A 13,535-nucleotide genomic window follows, 5' to 3' on the forward strand; every position below is an offset into this window, starting at 1 on the left:
GCCTCTCTGCCTCTTAGTGGGAGAAGTGGAAATCGCTAGAAAACTACATTTGCAGCCAGGAAATCAGACAAGATTGGAGTATACTGGAACATTCCTACTTTGTTCCCAAAAAGACTTTCTGCCAGCAAATCTTTCAGACACATAGACTGGGTCCCGTGGGTCCCGTGGGATCCAGAAATGACCATCGGGGGCTCTTCAGTGAGAGGCTCCTCAGTGTCAGTGGGCCCAGTTGCCTTTTGGTTTGTCTTCAGTTCTTGAGGGGGCCCACAGGAGTGTATTGGACCCAGCTGGTTTTTCTCCTGAGTTCTGCCAGGACATCTTGCAGAGAGCTCCGTTACAGTAGGAGGGGAAGGGGAAATGGTGCTTTTCCTTGCTGGGAAAACCCCTTAGTTGCCTCTCCTTTTCCTCCTTCCAAGTGGAACTGAGGGCGCGCACTAATTCAGCAGCAGCCTGAAGAGTTGGATCTCCCAACTCTTGTGAGCAGCAGCAGTGGAGTAGTGGTTAAGAGCAGGTGCACTCTCATCTGGAGAACCGGGTTTGATTCCCCGCTCTGCCACTTGAGCTGTGGCGGCTTATCTGGGGAACTAGATTAGCCTGTGCAACACACACCAACTGGGTGACCTTGGGCTAGTCATAGCTCTTCAGAGCTCTCTCAGCCCCACCCACCTCACAGGGTGTTTATTGTGTGGGGGGGAGAGAAAAAGGAGATTGTAAGCCCCTTTGAGTCTCCTTATAGGAGAGAAAGGGGGGGAGGTATGAATCTAAACTCTTCTTCTTCTCCCCTTGAAGACTGCGAGAGGTCTTTGCCTAATTTGTGATCTGACCACATTTTCTATTCCCTGACTAAGACCGACAGAAGGAAAACTTTCTGTGTTCCTGCTCGCACTTCCCAAAAAAACTTTCAAAATGTGCTTTGTGTTTTTTGTGTTTCACAGCCAAAAACCATATAGGGAACGAGGAGTTCTCCAAGCAAAAAAACAGCATTGTCGAAGGTCAAAACCAACTAGAGGGGGTGGGTTTTCCAGGCTGCGTGGCTGTGGTCTGGTAGTTTTTGCTCCTAATGTTTCACCCACATCTATGACTGGCATCTTCAGAGGCATGCCACCGTTTACATGCCTCTGAAGATGCCAGCCATGGAGGCAGGCAAAACATTAAGAGCAAATGGTTCTGGTGGGTTTTCCAGGCTGTGTGGCCGTGGTCTGGTGGATCTTGTTCCTACCATTTCACCGGTTGGAACAAGATCCACCAGACCATGGCCACACAACCCGGAAAACCCACCAGAACCAGTTGAATCCAGCCGTGAAAGCCTTCGACAATACATTAAGAGCAAAAACTACCGGACCACGGCCACACAGCCCAGAAAACCCACAACAGCCAGAGGGGAAAACTCTTCAAATTAAAATTCCCCACTGTTGGCAACTGAGATTCCTGGCAAGGCCTTTGGCGTACAAAGGGCTGTCCAAGCTTGTGCCCATTGGTAGGGCGAACCCCACTGATTTAGAGGAGACCGGAGTGGCCGTGCTTCAGAGCATCAGCCCAAAGCCTCTTGCCAAACATATCCCCACTTGTGCGGCTGAGAGGTATCCCCACTCAGTCCTTTTAGCCGCCCCACCAAAGTTATTCCGGAATTCCGAGCACATCCTCCGTATAATGAGATGCCAAATCTTTGTTTCAGTCCCAGGCTTTGGGCCCAACCACTTTGGAGGGCCGGCACCGATGAACCGCAATCCAATGGTCCCTCTTGCTTCAGGGAAGGCCGTGGTAAGTACCCAGGCTGGCCTCCGGCTGTTGCTGCGTGTATCGTGGGCATGTTGGAAATAAGGCCTTGCTGCTCCTTGCAGGCCCAAACCCCAAGGAGGGGCTGAGCAGAGTAAAATGGTAAGCTGGAGCTGTCGTATCCTGCCACTTCAGCCGCAGTGGAGATGAGGGACATTCACTCAAGTGCTCCCCTAACATGAGTCCCATAACAGACAACCCCCATTTTGATTTCTGCTTTGCTACCTGCAGGAATTCCAGAAATCTGTCTGGCTCCAACTCTCTGTGATCTCAAGAGGGACAGTCCAGAATTTTAAGGCCTTCACTGATGTCCTCCTGTATAATGTGTTGATCGGCTAAAGGAAAACCAAATTTTGCGCATTTGGCACGGGCCGTATACACGGACGAATAGCATTTTGTAGTGATTGATCCTGTTTGGGAGAGGAGTACCAGATGGTCGAGGAATGGTCTTGCTCTCCTCATCCTCACCTCAGCCAAAGTGTGCTGCAAAGAATGTGAATTTCGTTTCAGTGGTGCTTATTTCATTGTGCTATGGGATTGGGTGCTACTGGATTCAGGTGTACAAGATTGGTATAGCAGGGGAGCATACAATGCTGCTGTATAGTCCAGACCCATTAGTCCCCATGCTGTGTACAGAGACTGTAGCAGAGGCAATGCAGAAGCTCAGGCTAGAGGTCTGTCTGAATTCTTTTCAACTGTGTGGGGAAGGGAATGAACCTGGGACCATCTGCACTCAAGAGCATGGTCTTCCCTGCTGAGCTCGGGCATCCCCACCTGGGCCTCCACTAGAAGTCCTTGAGAAGTTGCCATGACCACAGTATCCACCCCTACTTCTCTTTGCTTCTGTCTCCAGTTTGCACCCCAGGTAGGGCCAAAGATGCAGTACCAACCACCTGCCCCACATGGCGGCGTTGGCACTTCCTCATCTTTTCTTCCTGGCCCCGGCTCCAATTTTCTCTTCTCTCCTCACGGCCTGACGGACGCAGCCCCCTTCCACGAGGACCCTGCTTTGAAGGGTGGACACTACAACAATTGGCCCATGTCTTACGACTGCTGCCCTCCCAAGTTCCCCAACCACCACCTGAGCTCCCGACCTTCTCCGTCGTCCGGACCCGGGTCTTCGCCCTCCTCCTCCTCAGATGGGGAAGAACACAATGGAGCCAGTGCCAAGTGAGTGGGGCCCAGGAGGGTTTCTGAGATACGCAAGGTCAGCTGTGGGATGTCAGCAATACCGTTTGTGGGTGGAGTGAGCAGGGAGCCAGTCCATCGCTTTTCTCAGCTTTAAGAGTGGTGTGTGATAGACAGCATCATCTAGGTCAGGGTTCCCCAACATGGTGACCAACAAACAGCACTGTGGCACCTGCCAGTACTCCCCTTCTCACCACTGAGCTTTTCAGGATGTCGTATGGGGCCAGCCATTGTAAGGCAGCGGTTATTATTGACTTCCCTCATCCAAGTTAACAGGTTTTCCACTGGAGGATGAGGACCAGAAAACAATTGAACCTTCCTTCGCCCCTGTGTAGTTCTCCTTCTGCTTTGGGACTTCCTTCTTCCTGGAAGGCGTGAGGAAGGAGGCATCTGTTTGACTCTTCCTCCTAAGGCAGCCATTGTAGATTTGGCTCTGCTTTCCTGTGGAAGCCATTTCGAGGAGGCACTCACCACCCCTGTTGAAATCCCAAAGTGGCCTGCAGATTCACAAAGGGCCCCAATCTAGAGGGTGTGCAAGCCAGTGTTAGTAGACTGAAGACTTACCATAGGTGAGAGGGGGGAGGGAGAGGGAAAGGGACACCGGGCTTACGTTTCCTCCGAGAAGCAGAGCAGCTTGTGCATCCCCTTTCCTTTTGTTCTTCCAGCCACGTGTCTGAAGCAGCATCCCGCAAGTCTGGCTGGGAGGATCCTGGGGGTGAAAAGCTGATGAGCCAGGGGTGGGGGCAGCCGCCCAGCGGCTCTGGCAGCTCAGGTAGGAACCTCAGTGGGCCCGAGGCCCACATCCCCTCGTTGCTCTCCATGGCGACCCGCAACCATATGGACATCACCACCCCACCCCTGCCAGCCGTTGCCCCTGAAGTGCTCCGCGTGGCCGAACACAGGCACCGCCGGGGGCTGATGTATCCTTTCATCTACCACGTCCTGACCAAGGTGAGCAGGGAAGGTTCCAAACGATGCCGACTCTCTCGGGGGAGTCTTAGGTGGTTTATGAAGCAGCCCTTGTGGATTGGCTCCCTCCCTTCACTCCTCTCCAGGGCGAGATAAAGATCCCTGTGTGCATCGAGGACGAGTGCAACAACGAGCTGCCCCCCGCGGCTGTCCTTTTCCGGGCTGCGCGGCAGTACGTCTACGGCGTCCTTTTCAGCGTGGCCGAGACGCAGCGGCGGATTGAGCGTCTGGCTGTGCGCAAGCGGATCCCTGTGGAAAGTAGGTGGGGATTTAGCTTTGCAGGGCTTCTGATTGGCCACTGGAGATTTGATTGACCATGCAGATTTTTAAAAACTTTGCTGTGGCAGCTGCTGTTACTACAGCACAAGGATCTTCGCTGTGTGACTGAAGGTCAGCTGCCACAGCAATTTTGTGCCTGGCTCTGCCTCATGGGGTGGTGCCCAATATCTTGTTACCAAATATCAAGCCAACAGAAGAGAATTCTAAGTAGCCTTATTTGCAAAGAAAGGGGGCCTGTCCTTACATGGGCAGACTTAGCTGAAACAGTATATCCACAGCATGTTTATTCCCTTCTCCCGAATTTGGCACACCCTCTCTGTTTCCCCCTTTGGATAAGAGTACTTAAAGTCACAACTTTCCAGTCCTCCTATTTACATGTTTCTCCTTAATATGTACCCCCGCCCAAATTCCACATACATGTACATTAAAATGAGGTTTGTCTTCAGAGCAGGAGGAGAAGTTAATAGGCATTAGCTCATTAAGCATGCTCAATGCGTACAATCTGATGCAAGCCTTGCCCTTGAGCCAAGTTACTCAGTTCAACTTGTCTCAGCCAGACTTATCTTGTTCGACCCTAGCCAACCACCACATTCTCTTAGCTCATTTCCTTGTTCTGGTAGAAAACAGATTTCCCATTTATCACGAAGGGTCAGCCATGTTGTGCCTGCCTCTGCCTCGTGCGGCAGCCATTTTGTGCCTGGCTGTTCCTTCTGCAGAAACCCCTTTTGTTGCTGCACCCATCACAGAATTCCAAAGGGGTGTGCAGGCTGCAAAAGGTTGGGGACCCCTGATTTACAACATTTATAGTGTACATTTCATTTTTAAAAACTGGACTCACAGCAGATGAGGAGTCACTGGTTATGAGGGCCTTTCTCCGTTCTTTGGTAGACCAGAGGCAAAGCCATGAGACCAGAGGCAAAGCTTGGGAGTGTGAGCGGGGCGAGACATGCTGTGTAAACTGGAGTTGTTTTTAGATTTAGCAAGCATGCCAGAGGTCAAACAGATTGGCCGCCGTTGGTATGTGCAAGTCTGGTGTTGGGATCCGGCATTCCTTCTGTTGATATGAAGGTGGGGGAAACTGCTTCCGTGCCTCCTGAGGCGTGCTGCTGTGCAAACGTGTTTGTCTTTAAGGATCAGGCAAAGCGCTCTGCTTTCCTCCACAGCCACTCCCGTCATCATCAAGGAATGGTCGGCATACAAGGGGAAATCACCTCAAACCCCAGAACTGGTTTCAGCCCTTGCCTTTCGGGAGTGGACCTGCCCCAACCTTAAGAAGCTGTGGCTTGGCAAAGCGGTGGAGGACAAGAACCGGCGCATGCGGGCCTTTCTGGCGTGCATGAAATCTGACACCCCTGGCATGCTCAATCCCGCCAACATCCCCACGCATCTGCTCCTTATGTGCTGCGTGCTCCGGTGAGTGGGTCCAAGCTGGAAGGAAAGATATAGAGCAGAAACAGGGGTCATGAGAGTAGACTGGTGGTGGATGACTTCCAGGGCTCTGAGCTGAAGATTGCAGCAGGCAGTTTGGGAAATAAAAGGATTGCGATGAATTTGGGGAAGGCAGCGCTTTTTTGATTCTGTTTTTTATTTACGTGATTGATTGTCCTTTCTCACGGAGCCTCAAGGTGGGTTACACAGCCTTAGTTAGTGTCGTTCTGGCCATGCAGTAAGCACTGTGATAGGATTAGGATAACAAAAATCTGAAGCAAAGCATATGTATTAACATAGTAGGACAACACGTTCAGCAACAGATATATGCAGTATAGTCCACAGCCCATTCCTTTTTATTAAAATATCTTGCTGGACTGTTCCCCTCCCTTCCTTGCATGCCATCCCTCCCTCCCCTTCCCTTGCATGCCACCCATCCCCCTCCCTCCGCTAGGGTGGGTGGCCCATGTCCAGATGCTGGGCCCCCTCTCTCCCCTACCTTGCATTCCACCCCTCCCTCCCTCCCTTCCCTCCCTCACCTTCCCTTGCATGCCACCCCTCCCTCCCTTGCATGCCTCCCCTTCCCTTCCCTTGCATGCCACCCCCTCCCTCCCTCCCCTTCCCTCCGCTAGGGTGGGTGGGCCATGTCCAGATGCCGGACCCCCTCCCTCCCCTCCCTTGCATGCCTCCCCTCCTCCCCTTCCCTCCCTCCCTTCCCCTCCCTCCCCTCCCTCTCCCTCCGCTAGGGTGAATGAATGTGAAGCAAACAACTGAAATGCCACTGCTCAGCCAGGTGTGATGGGCTCTTTGAGGTGGGAGGGAGGAGAGATTTGCCGGGCCAGCAGAGCAGCAGCTGGGTTGGGTTCTGGCCTTTCACCATACTTACCCTGACCGTCCAAAAGGGGGGGAGGCCTTAAGAGGGGTGACACGAGAGCTGTTATAACTCTGAAAGAAAGCATATGGATTAACATGACATGTTAAACATAGTAGGATAACTCATTCAACAACACATTCAACAACAGATAGTACATTCTATACACAGTAGTGTAGTCCATAGTCCTGTTCCCTTTAATTAAAATATCTTGCTGAATTGTTCCATTGTAATATAGATGTTTGTTTAAAAAACCCTCCAGGATCATTCAGTTTTGCATAGTTTACAGGAGAGCCAGAGCGCCCCCCCCCCCCCCCCCCCCGACCTCATTGGTGGGGATGATTTGAGAACTGAAGGTTTGGCTGGAGCTCTGGGTGTGAATATGATCCAGCACAGGGTTCAGTCCTAGTGCAAAGCTTTTCTGTATAGCTGTTGCTTTTGTCAGCCCCAAGTACCTCACAAGGTGTCCACTGTGGGAGAGCAAGGGAAGGAGTTCGTAGGCCTCTTTGCAACTCCTTACGGTTGAGAAAAGCGGGATATAAATCCAAACTATTCTTCTCTTCTTCCTCCACACGAGCAATGGACTCTTATCTGGAGAAATGGGTTTGTTTCCCCACTCCTCCACATGAAGCCTGATGGGTGACCTTGGTCCAGTCACAGTTCTCTCAGAACTCTCTCAGTCCCACCTGCCTCAGTCCCACCTGTGTCTGCTGTGGGGAGAGGAAGGGAAGGAGTTTGTAAGCTGCTTTGAGACTCCTTACTGTTGAGAAAAGCAAGGTATAATTCTCCTCCTTTTCCTCCTACTAGGTATATGATACAATGGCCAGGAGGCCGGATCCTGCACAGACACGAGCTGGATGCCTTCCTGGCCCAGGCTGTGTCCTCCCAACTCTATGAGCCAGACCAGCTCCAAGAACTGAAGGTAAGAGCCAAGGGACGGGATCCCCCAGCATTTCTGCACCGGAGGAGGACTGAGATTTACTGGATCAGAGCTCACAGGACTGAGGTAGAGGTGGGATGTGCAGTTCTCCTCCATTTACACATGGCTTGGCCACACCCCTTACTGTCCGAGCAGGGCTGTGGAAAACTTGCTCCACCCAAAAATACAGGGGCAGTCCTTCCCCTTCCCCTCCAGTTTTCATAGCCCTGCATCCAAACAGTTCGCTGTTTTTGGAGCAGCTCCACTGAATCAAGAAATGGGGAAGACAAACCTTCGTCTGCCCCTTCCTTGTCAGCGGAGAAGGGGAAGGAAGGCCAGGCACCTCGTCCTGGATCCACAAGGGAGCTTTCTGCGACCCAGTCTCTGGTGCTGACGAGGGGCCTGGGGACACAGGGTGCTCAGTCCCACCTGCAGTACCCCAACCCACTTAGCCTCACTGCTGGGACCAGTGGAGAGTCTGAGAACCTCCTAGGCCTGCTGTCCTGGAGGCCAACTCAGCAGCCTTCCCCAGAGGCTGAGGCCTGCATGCAGAGTGGAAATGAGATGACTCCGATCACTGAGAGTACCAGGAGTGTGCCAAGTGGGGATCGGGATCCCTCTACTTCTAGAGGAGTGAGTCAGGCTCCTTCCACACTGCTGGGAAACGTGAGTCTCCTGGGGACAGATTTGGAGAGAAGCCTTAAAATGACTGCAGCCATTTCCCTCTTTGCAAACGCTGCCTTCTTCAGCCTCTCCTCTTCCTGGTCTCTTCTGCAGCTTTTACTGGCACAACAGGTACATTTAATACTAGGGCAGGAGTCGGCAACTTTTACCACCCAAAGAGCCATTTGGACCCGCTTTCCATGGACCTGAAGATCTACTGAGCTGGAGAGCGGAGCGGTCTCTGGTTCAGCCACTCACCTTTCTTTCCAGCACTGGGAAGCAGCAGCGCCGGGCAGGGAAACCCCCTCTGCCCAATGGAGCAGGCAGCCGCCTGCTCCGTAGGGCAGAGGGGGGATGGCGGCTGCGGGGATGGCAGAGGGGGGATGGCGGCTGCTCTGGAGGGACATGCCCATGCTACCCTCCGACCTCCAGCGGTCGGAGGGCAGCGCCGGACTGTCCCTCCAGCCCTCCAGAGCAGCGCTGGAAGGAGAGGTGAGTGGAGGGGATGCAAAATGCGGCACCCTCATGCACGGAGCCGCCTCCGGTTCGGCCCCTCCACTCACCTTTCCTTCCAGCGCTGCTCTGGAGGGCTGGAGGGACACGCCCACGCTACCCTCCGACCTCCAGGCCACACGGAGCCGCAGTATAAGGCTGAGAGAGCCGCATGCGGCTCCGGAGCCGCGGGTTGCAGACCCCTGTACTAGGGGGAACCCAAGAGACTGCTGAGTCACCAGGCATTGGAGATAAAGCTGAGGCCCTGCGATGATCTGCTTCCCCGGGGAGTCTAGAGAAGGAGAGGTGACGTGCGGCCAGGGAGCGGGTCAAAATCAAAACCTTCACCTCCCCCCGCAAAGAGACCCCGCAAAGAGAAGACACGACCGTGTTCCATTTCTTCCTTATAGAGAGGCCTCGCAAAAAGCGGGGAGACCTCTGGGATCTGAGCACTCAGACCACCGAGAGCCATATGGGCCCAGAACACACCTCTTCAACCAGCTCTGACCCAGGCATTTCAGTTGAGGAAGCAGGGGAGAGGAGGGTCCCCAGGACAAGTCTGTCTGCCAGGCAGACGCCAATGGCAGGCAGTTCATTCATATGGGGAACCGGCATCTCTCGGGCATGGCTTCTGACTGAAGCACGTCTGCATTTGCCCTGCCAGGGTGGTTCTCAGTCTCTAGGTGTAAAGAACTTGTCCTGTACAGCTGCCGTCCCCAACATGGCGCATGGGGTGCCCATAGCACCCTGCCGACACCTTTCCTAGCATCTGCCAAGTGTTTTTAGAAAGGGGGTGCAGCAGGCCTTTTATCCAACAAAGCATCTGACCGACACCCTGTTAAACAGAGTTTCTGCCTAAAACGTAGAAGAGTTACTAGCAGCCTTACATATTTTATTGTATTTATTTATACTTTTGATTTATTTGCCGCCCTCCCCCAAAGGGCTCAGGGCCCCAAAGGGCTCAGGGCCCAACACTGTATACTATTAATAGTAACATTTAAAACCAGTAACGATATAACTACTAATAAAACCAGAATAAAATACAGAATAAAACTACATATATGTAACCTTCATCCTTGTCAGCCAAAATGTATTGCTTCTGTTGCAGATTGAGAAGCTGGATGTTCGGGGGGTTCAGCTGGCCGCTCTCTTCATGAGCGGGGTGGACACGGCCCTCTTTGCCAATGACGCCTGTGGCCAACCTGTGCCCTGGGAGCATTGCTGCCCATGGATCTATTTTGATGGGAAGCTCTTCCAGAGCAAGCTGATCAAAGCCACGCGGGAGAAAGCCCCTCTCATAGACCTCTGTGATGGACAGGTAAAGACCAATATCTTTGGAAGAGGACAGGCATCTATTATTTGCCCTTGTGGTTGTTTTTCCCCCTGTATAAGCTACTGCAGCCAACTGGTGCCATAACCTTCTGTTCCTGTGCCTGGGGTCCTGTGCCCTTGGTTCTGTAAAGAAGAAGACGAGTTTGGATTTATATCCCCCTTTTCTCTCCTGCAGGAGACTCAAAGGGGCTTACAATCTCCTTGCCCTTCCCCCCTCACAACAAACACCCTGTGAGGTGGGTGGGGCTGAGAGAGCTCTGAGAAGCTGTGACTCGCCCAAGGTCACCCAGCTGGCATATGTGGGAGTGTACAGGCTAATCTGAATTCCCCAGATAAGCCTCCACAGCTCAGGCTGCAGAGCGGGGAATCAAACACGGTTCCTCCAGATTATAACGCACCTGCTCTTAACCACTACGCCACTGCTGCTCCTAAGCTGAACTCCTCCTCATCAAGTTTAAGGATGGCCCACTGAGGGGCCACCCAAGGAGTTTCCTGAACAGGAATCTGGACCTCTATCTTGCTACTCCAGCCCTGTAACCACTATGCCACACTGCTTCCAGACATGGTGGGATGTTCTCCCTTGTACTGGACTGTAAAACCAGACAGGCCGGCTTTTCCTTGGTTGAATCTTATTAAAGGATGGAATGATAGAATGAAAAAAAAACCTTACAAAGGTATAATTGAATCTGATTACAATTTCTTGGGAGGTTGGGATTTTGCTAACTGCTACTTTTTAAAGTGTGACGCTGTAGCCCGTGGAAGTAAGTTACTACAGTAGCTTCTGTCTGGTGAAATGCTGTAGATTATTTCAGGTTTGGGGTTTTTTTAACAAGCATGTCTTGTTTTTATGATCTTCCATTAACTTGCAGACCAGCACAAAATAGCCCAGGCTAGGCTGAGCTTGGAAGCTAAAGCAGTGTCAGCCACGGTCGGTACTCAGATAGGAGACAACCTCTGCTCATCTCTAGTCTTAAAAAACCCCTTGAAAAGCCATCTTAGGGTCGGCTGCAACTCGATGGCAGTTAACTGGCTGAAGAATTCTCCTGATAGCATGCAAAGATATACGTTTTAATCGTTACCATTTTATCTGTATGCAAAAAAAGAAAACAATTAAAAAAACCCAACAGGTTATCAGACGGCCGTTCTAACGCCTCTCTCTTCGTGTGCTGCTTTGTCCACAGTCAGAGCAAGTCTCCAAAGTGGAGAAGATGAGGCAGAGCATCTTTGAAGGCATCAATCTCAACCGCCAGGCCCCACCCCCTCTCCTCCCACCCCCACCCTTTGTGTCCTCCATGGCCCCACCCTTTTACCCGATGCCTGTCTACCCTCGCACAATTGGCTCTGTTCCACCACAAGCCCCTGGCAGAACAAGAGGCTTCACAGGTGAGTGGCGGTGCTCCTCACGGCCTGTCCTGCATACCGTGTTTCCCCGAAAATAAGACAGGGTCTTATATTAATTTTTGCACCAAAAGATGCACTAGGGCTTATTTTCAGGGTAGGGCTTATTTTAGGGGAAATACAGTACCCTCACAATTCATTAAGGTGGGCTCTCGGCAGCCCCATTGCTTCCCCATCAGGTGTGATGCAAGCTGCATCCTCATTGGCAGGGAACAGCCTGCTGGATCACACCATCCTGGTCTGTAACTACCGGTAGGGCTTATTTTTGGAGCAGGGCTTATATTTTAAACCTCCTCCAAAAATCCTGAAAAATCATGACAGGGCTTATTTTCAAGGTAGGGCTTATTTTTGAGGAAACAGGGTACGTCACAACCGGTGAGCTGTCATCATGGTAGACATTCGTTCACCTCCTGTGGTGGCAAAAGAGTCATTCCTTTCTCTGTTTCCATTCCTTTCTCTGTCCGCCAGCCTCTCAGATTTGTGCCAAGCTTTTTTTTTTTTTTTGGGGGGGGGGGGGGGGCCTCTCCTACTATTTAAAATGTATTGAATCCCCCAATTTCTGCAGCAACGTATTATTATTATATGTGTCAGTTGAGATGTGCCAGGGAAACCTCGTTGCAGATTTGTTGGGTTTCGTTCCCCCAGCTTATGCTGAGAAAGTACTGCATACGCACATAAGCACATGGACTTGTAGGGACGCATGTATTTCCCCCTCCCCCCCTCATTACCCCGTTATCCTACGTAAGATTTTGACAAAACCTTTAAACGCTTCAATGAGCCAATCGAATGCCAGCTTTTCTCCAGTCCCTCCCTTTCATCTCTTTCTGACCATTCCATTCGCCTAGGACTCCACCCAATCCCGCCCCAAGGAGGCAAACTGGAGATCGCTGGCATGGTGGTGGGCCAGTGGGCTGGAAGCAGACCATCCCGGGGCCATGGCTCGTTCGGGATGCAAGTGGTGTCTGTCGGAGGCCCGGGGAAAGGGTGAGTAACACAGAAGCGTTTGTTCTGGCTGTTATCAGGAAGCGTCTTTTCTGACTTTTTGGTAGGCGGCAGTGGCTGGGCAAGGGTAGGATGTTGCTATGGAGAGATGGATGCAAAGCGGTTAGGAAAGGGAGGAACCAGTCAGATAGAATTCAGCCGGCACCATTACATCCCGTTAGAAGTGCTTTGAAATCTCTGGAACTTAAGAGCAATAAAAAAAATTTTTTACTGGATTAGTCATCTGCCTTGTAAACAGGCTGGTTACATATGACCAAAACCTCAACATCAGTACTTTTCTGAGTGATCGGAAGATCTCTGAGGACTTGAATGTTAATGAATAGAAGTGGCTTCTTATATTAGGAAGTGTTTGATGTGACCATTCCTTCCTTTTTTTCATCCCATTTGTAGTAACCTACCAGAACTGAAATACCTTCAGCCCTTCTGATAAGCATGTACCGTATATTTACTGGATTTGGGCTTTGCCAATTTATCATTTTATGTTTAATCTTCTGGCTAGTGCACTAAACTGAAGGGTACCAAATTATTTCTTTGCCGGGAGCAGGGGCTTGGGGGTTGAAAGACAATTCTCTACTTTCTTTCTCACGTGTCTTCTTAAAAATAATACATTTTGCCTTGGGTAAAATTGTTTATTGTAGACTTGGTTAACAAGTCCAGAAGTTATTAGCCTGTAAATGACTTTTCATGGCTTGCCCGTCCTCATGGAACTGTGTGAGTTACCTTTCTGTGGCCAATTACACTGGCCCTCTGCCCTGCATGGAAGGGAGATTCTGTTATAGATTCCTTTTCTCCCCTTACAATCACTGCGTGTCAGACCCCATAATCTCCACTGTTTGTGAGAGTGAGCAAAGAGCGACCTTTTGCCTGTTTCACAAGGAAGACAAAAGAAATGGCCCTGCATTATTCTTTGCTTCGGGCTTTTTGGCAAGCTATGCAGTGAGCAGGCAAGCTACACAGTAGGTGTCAAACTCGCGGCCCTCCAGATGTTATGGACTACAGTTCCCATCATCCCTCCAGCATCATGCTGGCAGGGGATGATGGGAACTGTAGCCCATAACATCTGGACGGCTGCAAGTTTGACACCTGTGCGCCGGGAGTAAGCAGTGGAGAGCCTCCGTGCATGTAAACGGAGAAATGCGAGGAGACCTCACAACAGTGGCGAAGCCACCAGGGGGAAGGGGGGTGCACTGTGCACACAATTTTGGGTCACGTGGGGGG

General features: G+C 51.4%; 1 protein-coding gene and 1 long non-coding RNA gene across 2 annotated transcripts in view; one reads left to right on the plus strand and one right to left on the minus strand.

Moving 5' to 3' along the window:
- Nucleotides 1-13,535, minus strand: part of LOC125429710 — a 398,924-nt gene that overhangs the window by 205,342 nt on the left and 180,047 nt on the right. The window lies entirely within an intron of this gene.
- Nucleotides 1-13,535, plus strand: part of FAM120C (family with sequence similarity 120C) — a 48,183-nt gene that overhangs the window by 29,027 nt on the left and 5,621 nt on the right. The window contains exons 6-14 of the mRNA XM_048491059.1: nt 1,676-1,761; nt 2,630-2,946; nt 3,630-3,915; nt 4,020-4,191; nt 5,376-5,625; nt 7,319-7,433; nt 9,694-9,903; nt 11,099-11,300; nt 12,161-12,299. Of these exons, the coding sequence (XP_048347016.1) occupies nt 1,676-1,761; nt 2,630-2,946; nt 3,630-3,915; nt 4,020-4,191; nt 5,376-5,625; nt 7,319-7,433; nt 9,694-9,903; nt 11,099-11,300; nt 12,161-12,299 (1,777 nt within the window). The remainder of the gene's footprint in view (nt 1-1,675; nt 1,762-2,629; nt 2,947-3,629; nt 3,916-4,019; nt 4,192-5,375; nt 5,626-7,318; nt 7,434-9,693; nt 9,904-11,098; nt 11,301-12,160; nt 12,300-13,535) is intronic.

This window comes from Sphaerodactylus townsendi, linkage group LG03, assembly GCF_021028975.2.
Source record: "Sphaerodactylus townsendi isolate TG3544 linkage group LG03, MPM_Stown_v2.3, whole genome shotgun sequence".
Classification (NCBI taxonomy): domain Eukaryota; kingdom Metazoa; phylum Chordata; class Lepidosauria; order Squamata; family Sphaerodactylidae; genus Sphaerodactylus; species Sphaerodactylus townsendi.